The 22,966-nt window shown below is 57.0% G+C and overlaps 2 protein-coding genes across 6 annotated transcripts in view; one reads left to right on the top strand and one right to left on the bottom strand.

Annotated features, from left to right (window-relative positions):
• The window catches only part of TMPRSS9 (transmembrane serine protease 9), a 36,371-nt gene extending 25,563 nt beyond the window's left edge, over positions 1-10,808 (top strand). Inside the window, exons 11-19 of the mRNA XM_030845502.2 lie at positions 285-603; positions 1,941-2,112; positions 2,564-2,835; positions 3,366-3,502; positions 6,223-6,619; positions 8,671-8,842; positions 9,523-9,788; positions 9,926-10,062; positions 10,544-10,808. Of these exons, the coding sequence (XP_030701362.2) occupies positions 285-603; positions 1,941-2,112; positions 2,564-2,835; positions 3,366-3,502; positions 6,223-6,619; positions 8,671-8,842; positions 9,523-9,788; positions 9,926-10,062; positions 10,544-10,705 (2,034 nt within the window). The 3' untranslated portion in view covers positions 10,706-10,808. The remainder of the gene's footprint in view (positions 1-284; positions 604-1,940; positions 2,113-2,563; positions 2,836-3,365; positions 3,503-6,222; positions 6,620-8,670; positions 8,843-9,522; positions 9,789-9,925; positions 10,063-10,543) is intronic.
• Positions 110-22,609, bottom strand: TIMM13 (translocase of inner mitochondrial membrane 13). 5 transcript variants are annotated; one of them, XR_004037011.2, is made up of 4 exons: positions 22,406-22,609; positions 22,254-22,322; positions 3,451-3,587; positions 1,172-2,805 (listed from the first exon to the last, which is right to left on the bottom strand). XR_004037011.2 is itself a non-coding variant. In XM_030845508.3 (3 exons), exons 1-3 carry the CDS (start codon positions 22,523-22,525, stop codon positions 579-581), a joined length of 294 nt encoding a protein of 97 aa, XP_030701368.1. In that variant the 5' UTR covers positions 22,526-22,609; the 3' UTR covers positions 110-578. The 5 variants fall into 5 exon arrangements, 3 of the variants coding, with proteins under 3 accessions (XP_030701368.1, XP_030701370.1, XP_030701369.1); XR_009563583.1 differs by having other exon boundaries at positions 1,172-3,062; XM_030845508.3 differs by lacking the exons at positions 1,172-2,805; positions 3,451-3,587 and adding an exon at positions 110-683.
• Between the last annotated feature and the right edge of the window lie 357 nt (positions 22,610-22,966).

The following is a 22,966-nucleotide window of genomic DNA, read 5'->3' on the forward strand; positions in this document are numbered from 1 at the left end:
TAAGGAGAGGAGGGGATACTGTTTATTTGGGTTGGGTTTTTAACTGCCAGTGGTAGAACTGAAAGAGGTCTTAGAGATCTCATAGTCCAACTGTCCTATTTTATTTTTTTAGAAGAGGAGACTGAGGTTCCGAGATGTGAGGTATCAGCCCACATGTGCTCCGTGAGCGCGTGGGGAGAAGGCCCCCAACCAGGGCTCCTTCTCTGAGCCTGTGGCTCTGGGATTGGGACCGGCTGCAGCCACGGAGCCCCGACCCCTCCTGAGGGTGTGCCTTTGTCTCCCAGGGCGACTCGGGGGGCCCCCTGGTCTGCGAGGAGCCCTCCGGAAGGTTCTTCCTGGCCGGCATCGTGAGCTGGGGAATCGGCTGTGCAGAAGCCCGGCGTCCGGGGGTGTACGCCCGAGTGACCAGGCTGCGTGACTGGATCCTGGAGGCCATTGCCGCTGCAAGCAAGCCTCTGGCCCCCACGGCGGCTCCTGCCCCGGCCATCCCCAGCACCGCCTGGCCCACCAGCCCACAGAGCCCGGTGGTCAACACACCCACCAGGCCCACGCTGGCCCCCAGCGCCGTGCCTCTCGACTCAGCCACTGCATCTAAGCCACAAGGTACTTTCTGGGGAGACAGCAGAAGTGGGTGTCCGCTCCGTGCGGGGTTGGGTGGATTGGTACTGGCTTTCCGAAGCTGTCTGTGGGGAAGAGATAGGTGATTGATTAGTGATGTCTGTCAAATGCCCAGGCAAAGGCTATTTTCACATTTACTGCCTGATGACACCTACTGCCGGCCTGGAGGAGGGTGTACTCAGAATATCCCGAAGGGTCAGCAAGAGGCCAGTGACCGTGACGATGGGGCCAGGGTGGGAGAGCGACTGACCTGGGGTCACCGCAGACACGAGCACCCACACGAAGCACACAACTTCTCCACCTGTCTCGACTTTGTGGTTTCCGAGGACCCAGGTCCAGTCACTGCCCGGATCTGACACCGATCCGCCTTTGTGGTCCCACAGACCTGCGAGGCTCAAAGCCAGTCGAAACTCTGCCTCTTTTTTTTGTTTTTGTTTTTTAACACAAAAATCTCCTTTATTCTTGGTTGCTCCTACTCAATCATTTAACAATTCAAGATTTATATTGTAATTAATAACGTGAAATTCTGACAGACAGTGGTATACAAAGTCAATTAAGATGTGCTTCCCATCTTTATTAAATACTGAAAAATAAAGAGTAGGAAAGAATAGTAAAGTACACTCCCATTAGAAAGAATACATGATTTATGTTGAGTACATACCAGTTTTCCAAAGTACTGTGTACCTGGCCAAAGATATATTGCTAAAGACACACGTACACAGGGGTACACACATGTGCATACAATCAAATAAACATCGCACAACACATAATATAGAAAGTTATATGTAACAAAAATGAAAAAATTGTGATATTATATTGTTTTTGCCTATGGAAATGAGTATCAAATTAACTTCTTTTCATTTTTTTCTGCTTATTTTATTATTTATTTTTTAAAAATTTTTTATTGGAGTGTAGTTGTTTAACTGTGCCTCATTTAAAGTCGCCTGCACCCACCCTGCCCCCAAGCCCGTAACAGCCCGACTCTGCCTTTGTCCAGGGCCGCCCGGGCTGTGGCCTGTGTCTGCCGTGCTGACACTGGTGGGGACAGGGCTGCTGTGGTTTTCACTGGTGGGAACAGGGCTGCTGTGATTTTATCTTCTTTTTCGCCCATATCCCCCCAGCTGGGCCGCGTACTTGTACTTGAGACCTTAGGGCTCCTTTAAGCCTCGATTTCTTCATGTGTGTGACGGGATGGTTGTGCCCTGGCCCAGCCAGAGCCCGGAGGCTGTGCCCTGTGTCCCGAGGCCCCTCTGGAACCAGGGTGGTCCCGCCGCCCGCCGAGCGGGCTGAGATGCGCGGGCCCTCCTGTCTCGTCCCCACAGAGTGCGGGGCCAGGCCGGCGCTGGAGAAGCCCACCCGGATCGTGGGCGGGCTCGGGGCCGCCTCTGGGGAGGTGCCCTGGCAGGTCAGCCTGAAGGAGGGTTCCCGGCACTTCTGTGGAGCCACCGTGGTGGGGGACCGCTGGCTGCTGTCTGCCGCCCACTGCTTCAACCAGTAAGGCCCCCTCGGCTCCCCCGTCATCACCGGGTCCCCCCACCATCAAATCCCCGTGCATGCAGAGACCACTTAGGACCCAGCACGTGGCCAGGGTCACGTCCAGCTGCGGGGTGCGGGGTAGGGGGCGGATGGGGGGCAGCGTGAAGAAGTAGGGGGCTCTGGGGAGTGGCTTCTGGGAGGATCCTGTCGAGCTGGTCTGTGAGGGACACAGAGGGGCCGAGTTGGGGGGCAGGCTCCTCCCCTCCACTCAAGGGCAGGTGGCATTGACCTCTGATTGTCACAAAGCCGTGGGGGTCTCTCATGCCTTCTTGTCCCAGAAGGAAATGAGGCCCGGGGGGGCTCCCTGCCTTGCCCACGGTCTCGTGGTGCCCTCCCCGGGGCCTGGGTCCTGCAGCTCTGCCCGGTGCCCGGGGGGCGGCAGGGAGTCTGAGCGTCCCCTTCCCGGCAGCACAAAGGTGGAGCTGGTGCGGGCCCACCTGGGCACCGCGTCCCTCTCGGGCGTCGGCGGGAGCCCCGTGAAGATGGGGCTCAGGCGGGCGGTGCTGCACCCCCAGTACAATCCCAGCATCCTGGACTTCGACGTGGCCGTGCTGGAGCTGGCCAGGCCCCTGGTCTTCAACAAGTACGTGCAGCCTGTCTGCCTGCCCCTGGCCATCCAGAAGTTCCCCGTGGGCCGCAAGTGCGTGATCTCTGGATGGGGCAACACGCAGGAGGGAAACGGTGAGCCTCCGCCCCCCACCCCGCCCGGGGCTCCGGTCCCACCGCCCGCAGACCACTCACCTCTCCACTAACTCGGGGTCGCAAACTCCGGCCCATGGGACCAGTGCGGCTGCTTTTTATAAATAAAGTTTTATTGGCACGCAGCCATGCGCACTCACTCACTGACAGCCCCGGGCGGCTTTCCTGCTGCAAAAGCAGAGCTGCGTGGTCCCAACGGGCTGTCTGGCCTGTAGAGCAGAACATATTTACTCTGTGGCCCTTTATGGAAAAGGTTTGGGGACCCTTGTGCTTCCCTTTGAGACCTCACAGTAGCCCCCTTGCAGGCCACCCAAGGTGCTGGGGAATCAGCTCAGGGACAGTGGTGAGATTCTAGGGTGACTTTACATCCCTGCAAGGCCGTGGGCCTCCGGGCCTTGGCCTGTAGGATGGGGATGGCGCCTCCCTCTGGGGTTGTGGTCAGAGTGAAGCCGGCTACTGAACAGTGGTCCCCGTGTAAGTGGCCCTCGGGGGTGGTCTCCTTGTCCTGGCAGCCACCAAGCCTGACCTCCTGCAGCGGGCATCCGTGGGCATCATAGACCAGAAGGCATGCAGCGCCCTCTACAACTTCTCACTCACGGACAGGATGATCTGTGCGGGGTTCCTGGAGGGCAAGGTTGACTCCTGCCAGGTGAGTCCAGGAGGGACCCGGTTTAGAGAGATCGTGATACGTCCAAACAGAAGATGAGGCAGCAGTTTTCAAGTATGTGGTAGATCTACACAAGATATATACACACTGATTTTAAAAGCTGTCTCGTATATGTTAACTGAAGAAAAGCTAATCATACATGAGTACGTATATGACCACCCTGTCACACTTGACACGTGGCTGACCCATTTTTAAGGGGAAACAAATCAGCTCCAGAACATAAAAAGAAGCTAGCTGAACCCTGCTATCAAGGCCAGAGAAACACAGAGGTGAAGAAATTCAGGGAGCTCCCTGGCGGTCCAGCGGTCAGGCTTGGCGCTTTCACTGCCGTAGCCTGGGTTCAGTCCCTGGTTGGGGAACTAAGATCCCACAAGCCGCGTGACATGGCAAAAAAAAAAAAAGAAAAAAAAATTTTAAAAAGGAAATGCACAGGCCAGTCTTACTTAGAAGCATAGATGAAAAAACCCTTAATAAAACATTAGCAAATTCAAGCCAGCAGGGTATGTGTTATAAGGGAAACACATCACAACCAAAGTGAGTTGATGTCATAAAAAGTTTGGCTCCACACAAGACAATCCATTAATGCTATTCATTGCATTAGTACACTGAAGGGGAGAAACAGGATAATTGTCAAAATCACAGAAAAAAGCATCTGATAGTTTTTTAACAACATTTTTAATTAAAAAATTAAATTCTAACCCTATGATAGACATATAATGGAAGCCTACAGCACATCATGCTTTAAAGTATTTTATTTTACTGAAGTATAGTTTACTTACAATGTTGTGTTAGTTTCTGGTGTACAGCAAAGTGACTCAGTTATACGTCTGTATGTATATACATACATACATATATATATATTCTTTTCCATTAGTTTATTTCAAGATATTGAATATAGTTCCTTGCGCTATACAGTAAAGCCTTGTTATCTATTTTATATATAGTTAGCGTGTATCTGTTAATCCCAAATTCCTAATTTCCCCTTCCCCTCCCCTTCCCCTTTGGCAACCACAGGTCTGTTCTCTTCTGTTTCTGTTTCACAAATAAGTTAATTTGTGTCATATTTTAGATTCTACATGTAAGTGATATCATATGGTATTTGTCGTTCTCTTTCTGACTTACTTTGCTTAGTATGGTAATCTCTAGGTCCATCCATGTTTTTGCAAATGGCATTATTTCATTCTTTTTTATGGCTGAGTAATATTCCATTGTATAAATGTACCACATCTTCTTTGTCCATTCATCTGTTGATGGACATTTAGGTTGCTTCCACGTCTTGGCTACTGTAAATAGTGCTGCTGTGAATGTTGGGGGGCATATATCGTTTCGAATTAATTTTTTTTTTTTTTTTTTTGCGGTACGCGGGCCTCTCACTGTTGTGGCCTCTCCCGTTGCGGAGCATAGGCTCCGGACGCGCAGGCTCAGCGGCCATGGCTCACGGGCCCAGCCGCTCCGCGGCATGTGGGATCTTCCCGGACCGGGGCATGAACCCGTGTCCCCTGCATCGGCAGGTGGACTCTCAACCACTGCGCCACCAGGGAAGCCCTGAATTAAATTTTTTGTCTTTTCCAGATATATGCCCAGGAGTGAGATTGATGGATCATATGGCAACTCTATCTTTAGTTTTTTTGGGGCTGCGCCGCACAGCATGCGGGATCTTAGTTCCCCGACCAGGGATCGAACCCATGCCCCCTGTAGTGGAAGCATGGAGTCCTAACCACTGGACCGCCAGGGAAGTCCCTACTTGTAGTTTTTTAAGGAACCTCCACACTGTTCTCCACAGTGGCTGCACCAACTTACATTCCCACCAACAGTGTAGGAGGGTTCCCTTTTCTCAGCATGAGGTGGTACCTCATTGTAGTTTCGATTTGCATTTCTGTAATAATTAGTGATGTTGAGCATCTTTTCATGTGCCTGTTGGCCATCTGTATGTCTTCTTTAGAGAAATGTCTGCTTAGATCTTCTGCCCGTTTTTCGATTGGGTGGTTTGGTTTTTTGTTGTTGAGTTGTATGAGGTGTTTGTATATTTTGGAGAGTAAGCCCTTGTCGGTTGCATCGCTTGCAAGTATTTTCTCCCATTCCGTAGGTTGTCTTTTCTTTTTCTTTTTTTTTTATGGTTTCTTTTGCTGTGCAAAAACTTGTAAGTTTGATTAGGTCCCATTTGTTTATTTTTGCTTTTATTTCTCTTGCCTTGGGAGACTGACCTAAGAAAACATTGGCGCGATTTATGTCAGTGAATGTTTTGCCTATGCTCTCTCCTAGGTGTTTTACGGTGTCACGGCTTACATTTAAGTCTTTAAGCCATTCTGAGTTTATTTTTGTGCATGGCGTGAGGTTGTGTTCTAACTTCACTGACCTACATGCGGCTGTCCTGCCTTCCCAACACCACTTGCTGAAGAGACTGTCTTTTTCCCATTGTATATTCTTGCCCAGGAGAGTTCTTTTCTTTAGGGTTTTCTGCTGTTTTGTTTTGTTTCCAATGCAAAAGTAAGAGCAATCCTGGCTCAGAGAGAGGTGACTTGCTCAAGGTCACACAAGGTCTCACAGCCCCACGCGGGCGTGAGGCCCGTCCTGCTGAGGTCCTGTGCGTGTCCAGCTCTGCTGAGTTGTTTCTCCCACTCGTGGCAGCACGGGAGCACCTGGCGGTGCCTCTGCAGAGAGGGTGCCGGTATGGTCAGTGGCCCTCTGTCCTTCCTTTTCAGGGTGACTCTGGGGGACCCCTGGCCTGTGAGGAGACGCCTGGCGTGTTCTATCTGGCAGGGATTGTGAGCTGGGGCATCGGCTGTGCTCAGGCCAAGAAGCCAGGCGTGTACACCCGCATCACCCGGCTGAAGGGCTGGATCCTCGCCATCATGTCCTCCCACTCCCTCTCCACGCCCCCGCCGTCCACCACGAGGACGCCCACCAGCAGTCACCCTGCCAGGACGACGGCTGGCCTCACGGTCCTGGGGGTCGTGGCCAGCAGACCCACCCCCTGGGCCACCAGCAGGGCGACCAGCCAACCTGCCAACAGGACCACCACAGCCATGACCACCACCACTAGGGGACAGACACCACCTCCACACGCCACGGAGACCACTGTGGGCTCCCAGCTACCAGGTACCCAGAGAAATGGAGTGACGTGGGTGGGTGGCGGGAGTCCTGTGTCACCTGCTAGGGCTGCTGTCACAGCGTCCCAGTCTGGGGGGTGGAGATGGTGTCGGCAGGGCTGGAGTCCTCTGAGGCCTCTCTCCTCGGTGTGAGGACGGCCATCTTCTCCCCGCATCCTCATGTGGTCTCCCCTCTGTGGGTGTCTGTGTCCTAATCTCCTCTTACTATACGGACACCAGTCATGCTAGATTAGGGCCACCCGAACCTCATTTTACTCATTTTAATCGTCTCTTTAAAGGCCCCATCTCCAAAAGTCCCATCCTGAGGTTCTGGGGGTCAGGGGCTTCCACTTACGAATTTTGAAGGGGACACAAGTCAGACCATCGTAGGCCCCGACGGCAGGGACCCGGCACTGACAGGGCAGATGCACACGTTAACGGCTGGTCCCACAGGCCTAAGGGGGGTACAACAGGGCAGTAACTGGCTGACAGATGAGACAGAGAACATGGCCCTGAGCTTGCGTCTGAGATGTGGAGTTCATTTTTATTAAATGTTCATCAGAACCATAGGAAACCGCCCTATTTCTGGGTCAGAAGTAAGGCCCCATCTAATGTAGGCAAGTTCCTATGCCTCAGATAGATGCCGTCCACAGTGTCCCGGGCACCAAGCTTAGAACGGGGCCCGACTTCTGTTCCCCGCCCTTCGTCGCCCCCCACATTCACACAGAGGCTGGCCCAGTCACCCCAAGTCCCCAGATACAGACCTGCACCCACAAAGTCAGGGTTACGGGCTCGCTGCAGCAAGGCAGCGCACACCAAAGAACCAAGGGGCGGCTCACCAGAGGGAGAGGCAGGCGCTGTGGGATCCGGGGCAGAGGGGTGGAGGGGACGCTGAGAGGAAGCAGAGTTTGACCAGCTCAGAGCAAAGCAGACCACGTGCCAGGGGTCTGGACATGGTGCCTCTCCGGGTACCACAAGAAAGTCGAGTCCAGAGACCCCTCAGCTGAGGTGCTGGACTGGGCTGGAAATCGGGGCACAGTCTCTGTGACTGAGATCCTCCAGGCGCAAGGGGAACTCGCTGCCCCTGCCCGTCCAGCAGGGATACTCAGAGGAGGGGGCGTTTTGATACTTTACGGCTGCACCGTGTCCTTGGGAGAAATACGGGTTCTTGTTAACTCTGCAGCCGGCTGTCTCTGGGTCGGGCCTCCAGCCTGGCGATTCTTCCTTTTCCCGTAGCTACAGTTCTCAACGTGGGGGCCAGGAGGTGGAGGAGGGTTCCTGACACGGCACACACCGTTCGGTGTGGGGACAGGAGGGCCTTCCCCGACCATGGAGGGCAGGGGAGGCGGCTGGCTGGTGGGAGACAGGGCTGGGGAGGGGGCACTGGCTGTGGAGCTGGAAAACAGCCTGTGGGAATTATCAGATGTGTACCTGAGCGCGCCCCCCCCCCCCGCCCCGGGTGCCGACGGCGGTCCCTGCAGCACTCCTCGGAGCTACCCGTTTGGTCTTCCTACTCTTGTGTTCCGAGGGTGCACCCTGTGCTGCAGGTGGGGAAGGGTGTCACAGGACGGAGGGACTACCCTGGGAAGGACACTGGGTCACTAGACCCAGGTAAAGAGCCCCTGACAGGGCATCCAGGAAGACCAGCCAGTGCAGGAGCTGGTGAGACCAGGCAGGGCCTCCTGGGAAGCAGCTGGGGTGTGCAAAGGCCCTGGGGCAGCAGGGAACTTGGCTGCTAGGGGCCTGAAAGAGGCCTGGGAGGAGTGGGGAGCGACAGGGGATGCTGGCCTGGCCCCCAGCTGGGGAGGTGAGGCCCCAAGGCTGAGGTTACAGGAACCAAACTTAAATGCATTATCTGAGAAAAGCCCTGAAGAGGCTCGTTTGTAGGACCAAGCGCCAGGCCCAGGGTCCCTGGGGGAAGGCGTTTCCCCGAGGTGGGTCCCCCACCCCACTCCCTGCTCCCAGGCACCGCTACCCGGGACTGCGCGCAGGGGCGAAGCTGGGCGGTCTGCGTGGAGGAGGCGTGGTCTGACCGCCCACCCACGCCCGCCTCTCCCGCAGACTGCGGCCTGGCGCCGGCAGCAACGCTGACCAGAATCGTGGGCGGCAGCGCCGCGGGCCGCGGGGAGTGGCCGTGGCAGGTGAGCCTGTGGTTACGGCGGCGGGAGCACCGCTGCGGGGCCGTGCTGGTGGCCGAGAGGTGGCTGCTGTCGGCAGCGCACTGCTTTGACGTGTGAGTCCCGCCCGCCCCGAATGGCCCGTGTCCGTGGTTCACCGGGACCCAATCGTAGCCCAAAAACTCAGGGTGTGGCGCCTCCGCGCCTTTGCCTGCAAAGCCCTTTCCCGACACCCGCTGCCCCAGGCCATACCCTCTTCCGCACAGCCCTCCCCTGGCCACACAGGGCAGCGGGGCGAAGTCCAGTGCCCGACTCCCACCAAACGGGGCGGCTCCGGGCCAGCGGGACACCTCCATCCCTAGCCATCCTGCTCGGACTGGCACCACCCTAAAGGTCACCCAGTGGGGAGTCCCCTTCCTGGCAGGGTGCGCAGTAGGACCAGGCCAGGGGCCTGCCCTCCACGGAGAAACCCAGCTCAGGATGCGCCTCGCGGTGCCGAGCTCACAGCGGGTGGGCAGGCGGGAGAGCCGTAATATTAGGTGGAAATGGACACAGCTTGTAGTGTCACCTCAGTGCCTGGGGGCCGGCTGGGCGCGTTCAGGCGCGGGGGCCCCCCCCTCGTCCTCCCTGCTGTTCTAGGACAAAGGGACGACTCAACCGAGGTCAAGTGCCCGATCTGAGGTTTCCCCAGCCGACCGCGGACGCAGCCCCCGCGGGGCAGGGTGCCGGGGAGCCCCGGGCGAGCAGCGCCGGGGTGCGGGGACCCGGGCGGACGCTTGTCCCCGACGTCCCGCAGCTACGGGGACCCCAAGCAGTGGGCGGCCTTCCTGGGCACGCCGTTCCTGAGCGGCGCTGAGGGGCAGCTGGAGCGCGTGGCGCGCATCCACAAGCACCCCTTCTACAACCTCTACACGCTGGACTACGACGTGGCGCTGCTGGAGCTGGCGGGGCCCGTGCGCCGCAGCCGCCTGGTGCGGCCCATCTGCCTGCCCGAGCCCGCGCCTCGGCCCCCCGACGGCGCGCGCTGCGTCATCACCGGCTGGGGCTCCGTGCGCGAGGGAGGTAGGCACGGATGGGCCCCCCCGCCCCCCAAGGGTTAAGGGTCCGGGGGCGTCGGGAAGGACCCCGCCTGCACCTCCATCGGGAGTCCCAAAGGCGCAGGGAGGGCGCGGGCCCACCAGGTCCCTTCTCGCCCGCAGGCTCGATGGCGCGGCAGCTGCAGAAGGCGGCCGTGCGCCTCCTCAGCGAGCAGACGTGCCGCCGCTTCTACCCAGTGCAGATCAGTAGCCGCATGCTGTGCGCGGGCTTCCCACAGGGCGGCGTGGACAGCTGCTCGGTGAGCGCACTGTGCAACTGGACCGGGGCTCCGCGAGCCAGGCCCCACCCTGCGGTGCGCTTCCTCAGTTAGATCAAACAGGGCACCTTTTGGGTCTCCGAGTTTCCACTGGACAGCCACTTCGTGGACACCCCTAAGAAGCCGGCGTTCCCCCCACTGCACCCTCCCCCGCCCCTCAGAGGGTCAGGAGCAGGCAGGGCAGAGGCTGTGGGCTGAGGCCCGGTTCTGCTCCTGGACCGCCAGGCGGGTGCCCACCAATGTCTGCCAGGCGGATGAACGCTCACCCGAGCACTGAACCAATTTCCCAGATAATACGAGTGAGGCTCACAGAGGAAGCCACTAGCTGGGGTCACAGGGGGAGCCCAGGTGACACTCCCGTGGTAGCCCACGAGCACGCAGATCAGGCGAGCCCACCCCTGGCTGCTGCTGGGGAGGTACTGCCTGCTCTGAATTCCTTTCCTCGCTTCTCTCCTTTCCTCAGGGTGACGCTGGGGGACCCCTGGCCTGCAGGGAGCCCTCTGGCCGGTGGGTGCTAACTGGGGTCACCAGCTGGGGTTACGGCTGTGGGCGACCCCAGTTCCCAGGCGTCTACACCCGGGTGGCTGCTGTGAGAGGTTGGATCGGGCAGAACATCCAAGAGTGACCGCCAAACGGCTGCCCAGGCCTGGGACCAGCGACGCGAAGGTGGCAGGAACCAGCCGGCCACCCTTCCAGAGGAGGGGGTCCAGGTGGCAGGCGGGGGGTGGAGGGGTTGTGGGTTAACTGGGGTGCAATCTAACTGCGTATTTTGTTCCAATAAACACAGCCCCTCGTCTGCAGCCCGCTGGCTCAGCCCTCCATGTCACAGAAACGACGACTGCCCGCCCCTCAGCCAGGGCCCAGAGGTGGGAGGAAGGATGGGGGCGGGGAGGCCTTCCCGGAGAGGGCCACCCCCAGCCTTGGGCAGCCTCACCTTCGAGGCTCCCTTTTATGTGACCGACGCTCCCTGTCACCCCGGAACCCAGGAGTGCTCGGGAAAGAAGGGGAGGGGGGCGCTGAGGCTCAGTCCCCACAGAGGCCCCTAGAGGGGAGACGCACAGGGTTCTCTGCGCCGTACTCAGCATCTATTTGTGTGACCCCAGGAGGTCACGGTTCAGAAGGGGTGTGGCCACAACTCCCGCGTCCAAACCCGGATGCTATGCCCAGGGCATGAGGTTGATCGCCCCGAGCGTGTTGCCAGAGCTGCTCCAGGTCTTTGCTCAACTCTCCGGCCCCGACCCTTAGAAGCGTCCTTGCTCACGACCCTCTGACCCCCCACCTTTAGCGGGAGTGAACACAATCTTTTTAAGTTAAAGGGTCCAGAGCTACACACACACACACACACACACACACACACACACAAAGAAAAAAACCAAACGGAACCACTGGGACCAAGATGGCGACAAATCTGACCTCCAACAGACCAAGTCTCGTTATACGCTGATTTGACTACATGAGCATATTAAATGACACACCTACCGGCAGCCACGACCAGGTATTAAGGATCAAAACAGGATAAAAAGGGGGTGACCCCCCCACTCCCTCGGAAAAGCCCTGCCCCTCCCCCGCAGACTACTGCATATGGGTCCCCAGCATTAGCCTCACTCCTCCTCCCTTTAAAATTAAATCCCCCTCACCAGGGGGGCAAGAAGTTCGTCTGTGAACTTAGCTCCCGCTTCTCCAGTCTCTGGCCACTGAATAAAGCTTGCGCATGTCAGCTTCTGCTTCCTTATTCACCCACTCCCGAACTCGAATGGAAAAAGGACGCCACCCCCATCCCGAGGCAGCCAGCTTTGGCCAGGCGAGCGGGTCCATACGATTCAATTCGGGAACAAATTTTGGCACCCAACGTGGGGCGCATTCCGTCCTGTAACTCAGGGCTGAACTCACTGACCCGGGGCTGACAAGGTCAGCTAAATAACTGGGCAGTTTGCCCCAGTTCTGAACCTCTGGGCCAGTGAGAACTACTGAATTTAGTCTGAGATCTAAAAGCAGCCAAGGATCAAGTGGAGTGTCCCCCACGCTGCGTATCTACAGCAAGGATGCTTGCTACAGATTGGGGCAGTGCCCAGGGGACACCTGACACGGGCTGGGCGCTGACCCCGCTCCGGCCGAGGTTTGGCTGTGAGGGTTGGCAAGTTAAGGGAAAGGATCCTGGTCGTCTCGGAGACAGACCTCAGTCTAGAGGACTGGACTAGTCAGTTGGTCATCTAAATAGAGCCGACCCCCTGGCAAGGGGAGAGGCGAGATCGCACAACTGGTTCCCAGTTTGACTGGTTCCTGGCAAGGGGACTGGACTGGACAGGAAGCCCTCCAGACGCCATGGCGTGGCAAGAACACCTCCTTGTTTCATATGTGTGTGATGTGCGCCCTAGGCTCTGTTCTCGGCGCAGGGAAGCGTCAGGCTCTGATCTGTGTGGCCTTGCCTGTCCTAGTGCTCTTGGAAGTAGTACGTGCCGCAACCACAGGTACAGGCCGAGTGCCTACAGGCCACTAGGGCCCTCGCCACCAAACACACTCTCGTGAAAGGGTGCGTTGGTCGTGGACCAGGGTAGGTGAGCGCCAGGCCTGCTGCCAACTGGAAGCACGCAGTAGAACACTCAGCCCCACCGCTGCAGAGTTCCCACCGCTAGGCTCTACTCGGAAACCCAAGAGCACATCTTGTGTTGCTTCCTCTTGCCCTAACTGGCCATCCCGGGCAGGGTCCACATCTCTCTCAGGCAGGTCTCTCCCCGCTACCCTCCATCGCAGGTCCCTAGGGATCCCTCCTCTGAGACACAAACCCTTTAAAAATCTTGTTTTTGCCATACTTCAGGAAAATCACTTTGCCTGGCTGGGGAAGGAAGAGGACCTCCACATTGTTCAAAGGCCTTGGGTCCTTGTGGCTGAGAGTAGAGAAAACTGGATACATGCCAGATGGGCACTCGGCCTCCCTGCCTGGTTACCTGTCACCGAGCAGGGACACGCCCTCTTTGAACAGACCTCCTTGCCTGCCAGGGAGGCCCTGCGGGCAATTCGCCTGATTGGAGAGAGAACCCTTATTTCCTACTCCGCCTTCACCCCATCTCCAGGGACTGGTGGCTGAAAGCACCCACCTACACTGAGTATCTCCTACAGCCCCACAATGGGTCTGGGAATGTCAAGTCGCTGAATTAAAAGGAGGCCTTGTAACCAAGGCCCTCTCAGAGGGTGCCTCCCCTTCCAGCCCCTAAGCATACTGGTTCAGGTTTCAGTTAGAGCACCGAGACCTCTTGGTGTGGGATCCATACACTTACCAACCCTGGAACTCCCTTCTCCCCACAGCACTTTTCAAAATGCAAATAGCAGACTTCCCTGGTGGCGCAGTGGTTAAGAATCCGCCTGCCAAGTCAGGGGACACAGGTTCGAGCCCTGGTCCAGGGGGATCCCACATGCCGCGGAGCAACTAAACCCGTGCGCCACAACTACCGAGCCTGCGCTCTAGAGCCCGCGAGCCACAACTACTGAGCCCATGTGCCACAACTACTGAAGCCGTGCGCGTAGAGCCCGTGCTCCGCAACGAGAAGCCACTGCAATGAGAAGCCCGCTCGTCGCAACTAGAGAAAGCCCAGGCACAGCAACGAAGACCCAACACGACCAAAAATAAATTAATTAAAAAACACCCCAAAACGCGAGGTTACTTCTAATCTCTCTCCTGGTATTGGAGTCTCAGCCTGAGGGTCCTCGTGACCTCCTCCCTCCACCAAGGGCAGCTACTCCCCTTCTGACAGTTCACCTGAGACTCCTGAGTCATCTACCCCTACCTCTCCTGGTTCCCTGATGCCTTCTACTCCCCCCAATCCACCACCCCCTACCTGCTGCCCCCTCCCTGACTCTCCCACCTCCATCTCTCCACAGCTCCCTCGCGGATCAGTCCACTGCACACCCGTAGCCGCGTTCAGTACCAGCCCTTTGGAATCAGTGGGCTATTCCCCCCTCAGGAGGTCCCCAGAGGAGGGGGCAGTATGACCATATGTACGTACCCTTGTCTTCCCAGATCTACATAACTGGAAGGATAGATCCAAGGGTTTGAAGGATACCCCGAGGGAGTCCTTAATTTAGTCCAGGGAATATTCACACCCACTTCCCCACTTGGCGGCTGTCCAAACCCTCCTGAACATCTTATTCTCCGGGGAAGAAAGGGCACTGATTATAACTAGTGCAAGGGAGGAAGCTGATGAGGCCCATCAAAACAATGCAGGACACGCTCTACACCAGCCTGGAATCCAGGCCATTCCCAGCACGGACCCTGGGTGGGGCTGCTGAGAGGAAAACGGCCGGCAGCACCTCACGCGTTTCAGGGGTGTGACTGTGAAGGGCGTTCATCTGGCAAAGAAGAAACCCATAAACGGGACTAGGGTTCAGGGATCATCCGGGGCAGAAGGGAGACCCCACCCCCACCCCCCACCCCCCGGCTTTCCTGGAATGCCTCAGGAGTGCCGGCGTGTACACGGACGTGAGCCTGGGGTCAGGGGCAGGGCAGGCCGTTCTCAAGGCCCATTCCACTTCCCAGAGCGCCCAGACACGAGGAGAAAACGACAGAAGTTGGAGACAAGGCCCCCAGGCCCCCTTCCCAGGGCTGGAGCCAGCATTTCGGGGCTTCAAGAACTGGGATCTGCGGGCGGATGCTGAGGCAGGCAGACGAGCAGAACCAACTGGCAGTATTCTGGCTTCCGTGACTCAGGGTCACCAGCCGCCCTGTGATGGTGCTCCCTCCTCCCCACCACCGAAGGGACCCCGTGACATCCATGAGTCGCCAGGGTTTCGAAGACCACACCCACAGTGGAGAGCGGGGCTCAGGGCCAATCAGGGTGCACAGTGCCTGGAGCAGAGCCACTGGAAGGGGGTGCCCCAAAGGTCTCGGAAGGAAGCCAAGGGGACCACGGTGTCCTGGCCCACCCTCACTGGTTCCACAAGGGGAAGAAGAAGAGGGCTGAAGGGGCCCAGGGGCTCCCTGAAGGAGCCTCGGCTGACCCTGACCGTCGCGGGTAGAACAGTTGACATTCTAGTCACACACGGGCTACCTACTCAGTCCTGAACATCCAACAAGGCAGGATGACCAAAGAAAAATGTACAAGGATGGGAGTGGAAGGGGAGTCACAGGAACGTAATTTTATAGAGCTCTTTTGAGTGTGGTTTGGAAGAGAGAACGTTATCTCATTTTTCTATGTCCCGAAACGCCCAATTCCTCTAACAGGAAGAGACCTACTATACAGATTGGCAGCTACACTTTATCTGAGACAAAAACCTTACCACTGAAACACCTAAGACCCGCTTCTGTTCTGCAGCCCTAGTGTTACTGCTCTCGGCCAAAAATAATGGCCCAGGGGGTAAGGCTCCACGCTCCAATGCAGGGGGCTGGGTTCCATCCCTGGTCGGGGAACTAAGATCCCACGTGCCATGGGGCAACTAAGCCCGTGCGCCGCAACTACTGAGCCCATGCACCACCATGAAAGATCCCGCGTGCCGCAAGGAGGATCCTGCGTGCCACAACTAAGACCCGGTGCAACCAAATAAATAAATTAATTAATTATTTTTTTTAAATGGCCCCATTATCCTTAAGGGGGTTAATCCCTCTGTAGGGTCCTGCAACACTGTGGGCAGAGCCAGGAGGGCACCGCTTGGTCCTAATCAAGGTGCGACCCGGCCACAATCACCCAGAGCAACACCACTTAAGCAAAGAAGCGCTGGTGGGCACAAAGCCCACTCAAGCAAGGGCTTCTCAGACCCTGCCAGTGCCCTAGCAACCCTTCTATTCTGCCGGTAAAGGAGCCGAATGGGAGATACCAGCGAGTTCAGGACCCCTGGGCCATAAATGAAGCTACGGAGGAGATTCACCCTGTGGTGCGAAAGCCGTACCCATTACTCTACCCTAAACCCTGAGAGGACCTGGTACTCTGTTAGACTTAACAGATGCCTTCTCTGTGTGCCCCTAACCCCAAAATCTCATTAAGATTTTGCAATCGAAAGGCAGGAACCCTGACGTGGCTCCGCCCTGAAGATCGTGGTGAGCTCGAGTTAGAACAGGGAACTGTACTTCAGCATGCGGACGACACTCCTATCACCAGCCCCACCAAACAGCCTGTAACACAGCTAACGCCTTCAATCATCTGGCGGAGAGAGGACAGGAAGTTTCAAAGGAAAGAGCCCAGCTCCCCCTCCAGCGGGTAGAACACTTAAGATTTATAGTAGAAAAGGGGCACAGAGCGCCATCTAAGGAGAGGAAGGGGCTGATGTGCCAGACGGCAGGCACCCCTAGTAAGGGAAAGCAGCTCCGGGGTTTCCTGGGGATGCTTCTATAGGGATTCCCAGCTTTGGCTTAACTGCTAAGCGCTTGCATGAACAATTAAAAGGGAAGAACCCTGACTTTTGGGGTGGACCCCCAATCGTGACCGGGCACTCCTGGAACTGAAAAGCTGTCTCGTGAGAGCCACACCCGCCTTCCCCGCGGCCGTCCCCTCCATCTGTATGTACATGAGAGAGGAGGAACTGCCCCAGGGGAGCTTTCACAAAACTGGGACCTCTGACTCCAGGTCTTAGCTAAAGGGTGTCCCCCATGCTCACGGGCTGGAGCTGGTACTTCTCAGCTCTTCAGAGAGGCTGACAAATTAACCTTTGGACAGGCCCTGACCATCTGGTACTCCCTCCAGCCCCTCATAACCCTGCAAGTCCAAGCCGCACTTCTAGACAACACGTCTGTGACTGAGGCCCTGTGGCGTCCTCACCCTGCCCCCCTGCTACCTCAGCCAGGCCCCAGATTAACCCGTGGTCGTGAGAAAGCTATGGAACAGGGTTACCCCCGTCGGCCTGACCTGAAGAGCTCCCCTAGAGAGAATGCAGACTCAGAGTGGCTCACCCACGGGAGGAGCTTCATGAAAGATGGGACACGAAAGGCAGGACGTGGTGGTTTCCATCGCTCAAGGGGTGCCAGGCTAAAGCTCTGCCCTCTGGCCGCTCTGCCCAGAGGGCCCCGTTAACTGCCCAGAGGGCCCCGTTAACTGCCCAGATCAACTGTCCTAACGGGGCACTAGAGCCGCGGAAAGGAAAGCCGCCAACGCCTACACGCGCATGGGGCCATGTGGAGGGGGAGGGGAACGCTGACCTCAGGGAACAAACAGATGAAGAATGAGGGAGACATGATGTAGCCGCTGGAGACTACACTCCTGCCTGTGGAAGCAGCAGGCATTCACTGCAGAAGCCATCAAAAGACAGAAGCAGGAATGTAAGAGGAGACAATGGGGCAGACAGGGCAGCTAAACAAGCAGCAGAGGCTGGGGACAGCTCTGATGCCACTCCTGCCGGGGCCCCCAGGCGCTAACTCCCATCCGCCCCCCGAAGGAGAGGGAAAAGGCTTTGGGATGCGGCTGCTTTAAAAGCCCAGGATACCCGGGGTGACGGCTCCTCCCGCCGGCCTCTGCACTGCAGGCCACCAGGGAAGCTGGCCCGAGCACACGTTATGGGCAGGAGGCCTGTATCAATGGCTCATCAAGTCCATGACTACCCCCAATCTCCGCCATCTCCTTAAACAGGGGGACGAAGCGTGCCCTATCTGCCTCCAGAATAAGCCCAACACTTAGGCAGCGACCGCCACCCAATATGAAGGCACGTGTCCAGGTCAGGACTGGCCAGCTGGTTTTACAGTAACGCCCCAGGCACGAGGAAATTCCAGACTCCTACCGGCTGTGACTGCCACCTTCCCCGGAGGATCGAGGCGTTTCCCACCTGAACCAAGACTGCCCTGGAGGTCTCCTAGGCCCTGCTCAAGGAAATAATCCCTCGGTTTGGGCTCCCCAAGTCCATCCAGAGTGACAGTGTGCCTGCCTTTGTTTCCCAAATTACTAAGGGACTCTCTAGAGCTCTAGAAATTACATGGGGTTTATACTCCACTTGGACACCAGAGTCCTCAAGAAAAGTAGAACAAATCAAACCCTCAAAAGAAACTTAGAGGGCTTCCCTGGTGGCGCAGTGGTTGAGAGTCTGCCTGCCAATGCAGGGGACACGGGTTTGAGCCCTAGTCCGGGAAGATCCCACATGCCACGAAGCAACTAAGCCCGTGCGCCACAACTACTGAGCCCGCGCTCTAGAGCCCAAGAGCCACAACTACTGAGCCCACGTGCCACAACTACTGAAGCCCGTGCGCCTAGAGCCTGTGCTCTGCAACAAGAGAAGCCACCGCAATGAGAAGCTCGCACACAGTGATGAAGAGCAGCCCCCGCTCCCCAGAACTAGAGAAAGCCCGCACGCAGCAACGAGGACCCAACGCAGCCCAAAATAAATGAATTTATAAATTAAAAAAAAAAAAAAAGAATGCAAATAGCCCCCAAAGGAAAGCTCAGGTTGAGTCCGTATGAGCTCATGTACTGGAGGCCCATTCCTGAAGGACCTGGCGCCAAGACCAACGTGGGGGATATGGAGCGACTGAAATACGCCTTGCAGAAAGCTTTACACGCCTACAGGGATCCGGAACTGCCTTCCCTTTCTGGCATCACTGTCCACCGTTTCTCCCCTGGGGATGGGGTTTATTTGCGAACCCAGAAGGCTGGAAAACCACAAGACCAGTTAGACCCCAAGTGGACAGGACCTTAGCTAGTGATCTTGACCACTCAGACTGCCTGACAGTTACACGGCACAGCCCCGTGGACCCACCATACCAGAGTGAAGGCAGCACCCACACCTGAGGAAGAAGTTACTGAGCCACCCACTCCATACACCTGTGAACCTGTTATAGCCCTTAAGTTACTTTTCAAAAGGAAGAACTTACGGATAGATAAGTAATGTGGTGGACAGGCTTAGCAGCTGGCTAAGCCTGTCCCTTATAACTGTCCACATGAAACGAGAGCTTAACGCAGTAGTCCATTTCTCGAGGATTACAGCCTGTGGACAGACTCTATCCCAGTGCTGGTCTGTCACCCCCACCCACAGGGTGATGCCTGTGGATTCAAGGTGTTGCATTTTGCCCCTAAGAATGACAGCGCCACTCTCACCTTGGCTCACGGACCTGCTAAACCTACCCCTCTTGAACGCGGCTTTCCTGCTTGGCGCTCATCCCTGAAATTAACATCTCCAGCAAATACAAAGCACTCACTCTAAAGTGCGGTCCTGCGGCCACTGCCCATGTCAGCAGCCCCCACCAAAGGGAGAAGCTTGCAGTAATGCCCTGGGGCTGCTCCGGACTCTGAGCACTGCTTCTTCCATTACCCCACAATTTCAACGCCGCGGGATTGACTCCTATGGAAATCTCACCCACTGGTGCCCTCTGCACCCACTCAACGAATACACACAGGGACCAGACGGGAGATGCACTTATGGGGGAGGGAAGATGCCAGTTGTCTCGGGTTTAGTGTGGGGCCCTGCTGAGGCCTGGAGAAAAGCCACTAGTCAAGAACCCCCCAATGACCCCTGCTACGCAGGTGGGCCTCTCCCCTCACACTGCAAGGGAACCCCCTCTTGGGCTAGCCACTTAGGGAGGTGGTTCAATTCCTCAGAAGTGTGCTAGGCATGCGCTCCCCCTGGGTACCTGGTTCCTTTGTGGCCCGAGAATAAACCAATTGCCCCATCAGAACAACCCCAACTCCTTCCCTTCTCTGGGGTGGGCTCTAGCCTCTCCTTGCTTAAATAATACCCAATTTATGAAACAATGCACACTAGGCCGGCCAAGTTCTAGGAACCTAGGTATAACCATTCATAACATCGGTATCACCTAGCCCTGAGATCAAAGGACAATGGGACTCATTCTGGCAGGAGCAGGGATAGCTCTCCGACTGGTGGCCCCCTGGGGAGGTCTCACATACCATGAAATCACTCTACAAGATCTCACACCGGGGGACTACCCCGGTGGCGCAGTAGTTAATATTCCGCCTACCAATGCAGAGTACCCGAGTTCGATCCCTGGTCCGGGAAGATCCCACATGCCGTGGAGCAACTAAGCCCGTGCGCCACAACTACTGAGCCTGCGCTCTGGAGCCCGCGAGCCACAACTACTGAGCCCGTGCTCCACAACAAGAGAAACCACCAAGATGAGAAGCCCACGCACTGCAATGAAGACCCAACTCAGCCAAAAATAAATAAATTTAAAAAAAAAAAAAAGATCTCACACCGGCCCTTGAGAATTCGTCTAAAATCACGGAGGTTGCCTTATAAGGACCCCGTACTCCTCTAGACTCACTAGCAAACGTTGTTCTCGACAATAGACTAGCCCTTGACTATCTCCTGGCTGAGCAAAGGGGAGTCTGCGCAGTTTTGAATGAAACCTGCTGCATGTACGTCGATTACTCTGGTCAGACTGAGGTCAACATAAAATAGATCTATGAACAAGCTCAGTGGTTACATAGATGTAACACACAAGGTCACGCAGGGGACACGGGTTGGTGCCCCGGTCTGGGAAGATCCCACATGCTGTGGAGCGGCTGGGCCCGTGAACCATGGCCGCTGGGCCTGCGCGTCCGGAGCCTGTGCTCTGCAAAGGGAGAGGCCACAACAGGGAGAGGCCCACGTACTGCGAAAAAAATTTTAAAAAAATAAAAAAGGAAAATTAGGGCTTCCCTGGTGGCGCAGTGGTTGAGAGTCCGCCTGCCGATGCAGGGGACACGGGTTCGTGGCCCGGTCCGGGAAGATCCCTCATGCCGCGGAGCGGCTGGCCCCGTAAGCCATGGCCGCTGAGCCTGCGCGTCCGGAGCCTGTGCTCCGCAATGGGAGAGGCCACAGCAGTGAGAGGCCCGTGGACCGCAAAAAAAAAAAAAAAAAAACCCACAAGGTCAAGAACCAGGCTCCATCTGGGATATAGTCACGCAGAGCCCCCGCAGCTGAACTGGTTTCTTCCGCTGCTTGGCCCACTAACTGCTATCATACTCCGGCTCACCTTCGGGCCTTGTCTCGACTGCCTTGTCAACTTCGTTAGTAAATGGCTTGAAACCATCAAACTTCAGATGATACTAACACAAGAATACAAGCAACTGGGACTGCATCTTGGTGACAATCAAACTTATTTTAGGTTAGTCAGAAATCCAGAAAAAAACTACACCCACGTTCGGCAAAAAGCAGCTTCAGCAATCAAACCTCCGCCCTTCAGTGCCCCCTCAAGAACGAGGAGCAGCAACAAGGGAAGGGGGCATTTTGTTGTCAGATCTAAGCCAGGTCTTTGCTCAAAACCTGCCACCCTCCCCGCCACACCTTCAGCAGGAGTGAACATAAATCTGTAAGTTAAAGGGTCCAGAGATAAGAGACGAAGCCACAGGCACAAAGAAAAAAACAAGTGGAACCAGCTGGGACCAAGATGGCGGCAAATCCAACCTCCAACAGACCCTGAACCTCATTATGTGTTGATTTTACTATATTAACATATTAAATGACACACCTACCAGAGGCCAGTACATTAAAGACCGAAACAGGATAAAAACGGTGTCCTCCCCCCCAACTCCCTCAAAAAAGCCTTGCCCCTCCCCCAGTAGGCTAATGCGTGTACCTCCCAATCATTAACCTCACTCCTCCCTTTAAAATTAAATCCCCCTCGCCAGGTGGGTGAGAAGTTCAGCTGTGAACTTAGCTCCCGCTGTTCCATTTATTCGGCCACTGAATAATACTCGTGCTATGTCAACTCTGCTGCGGCCCCAGCAGGGTCCACAGGACTTAATTCGGTAACAGGCGCACAAGGGGAGGTGGCAGCGGGGCCAGGGCTCTCCCAAGACCCAAGCTACACCCACTAACACGTGTGCACGTAGGCGGAGGGGCCGGCAAGAGTCCCAGTTGTCCCAGCACCAACCCTGTTCTCATAAACTTCTGGCAGGCAGTACGCACAGGCTGGCCCCCACCTCACAAACAGCATTTACGGAAATGGGTCCGGGACTAGGGCAAGGCTGGGGGGTGGCCTGCTGGCGCGTCGCGGTCACATGTTGGCTCGTTCCCGCTGCAGCCGCGAGTTATAGGCACGGGACACGGTGTTCCAGGCGTCCATGTAGCGGTCCATGCACATGGCGATGCACTTCTGGGGACGGGGAGGGCGCACGACTCAGGTCTGGACCGCGGCCAGCGCCCCCCCACCCCGGCAGCGGATTGCGCACGCGCCGCGGCCCCATCGCGTCGCCCAGTCAGTCCGCGTGCATGCGCAGAGACCTCCCCGCCGGGTCCGGGCCCGCGACCCCGCCGGCCCCCGCGTTTACCTGCTCCGAATTGTCCAGGGAGCCCCCCGGCTTCCCGATGCACTTCCGGAAGCACTTGTCCGTCATCCTCTGTGGGGACACGCGAGCCCTCAGTTGCGACGCCGGCCCCCGGCGGCCCCCGCCACCCTCGGCCCCCCGCCCCCGCCCCGGACCTGCAGCAGCTCTTGCGCGTTGGCCACGGCGATCTGCACTTTCACCTGCTCCATGATAAGCCCAGGGTCCAGCTTCCCGCCGCCGGAGCTCCCGAAATCCGAGCCGAAGCCACCCTCCATGGCTCCGCAAAGTCAACCGGACAGCGGCAGCGTGTGCCCACCTGCACCCACGCCGGAAGTCGGACACCGCAGGGCCCCACGGGAAATGGCGTCCGAATGCGCTGGGGGGCGGGACTACAGCTCCAATAAGGCCGCGCGGGGCCTCCCGCGCATGCGCAGACAAGGGCGGACCAGAGTCGGTTTCCCGTGTAGGACTCCGGGTAGAAGGGAGGGACACGGGGCCAGAGGCCCGCCCCTCCGCGCTCAGGCTCCGCCCCGCCAAGGGTCCCTCCGTGCTAAACCAGGGCGTCACGTGACCAAAAGCACTGTGGAGTGGCAGTGCATCAGGTGGGAAAAGAATGCAGAAAACTAGGGGGCCGCGGGACCAGAGGGTAGGATCCTAAGACACCCGCTTCACTAGGGGCTGGGGCTCCTGCTTCAGCAGCCTGGCGTGGGAGTAGA

Source organism: Globicephala melas, chromosome 3 (assembly GCF_963455315.2).
Source record: "Globicephala melas chromosome 3, mGloMel1.2, whole genome shotgun sequence".
NCBI classification, from domain to species: domain Eukaryota; kingdom Metazoa; phylum Chordata; class Mammalia; order Artiodactyla; family Delphinidae; genus Globicephala; species Globicephala melas.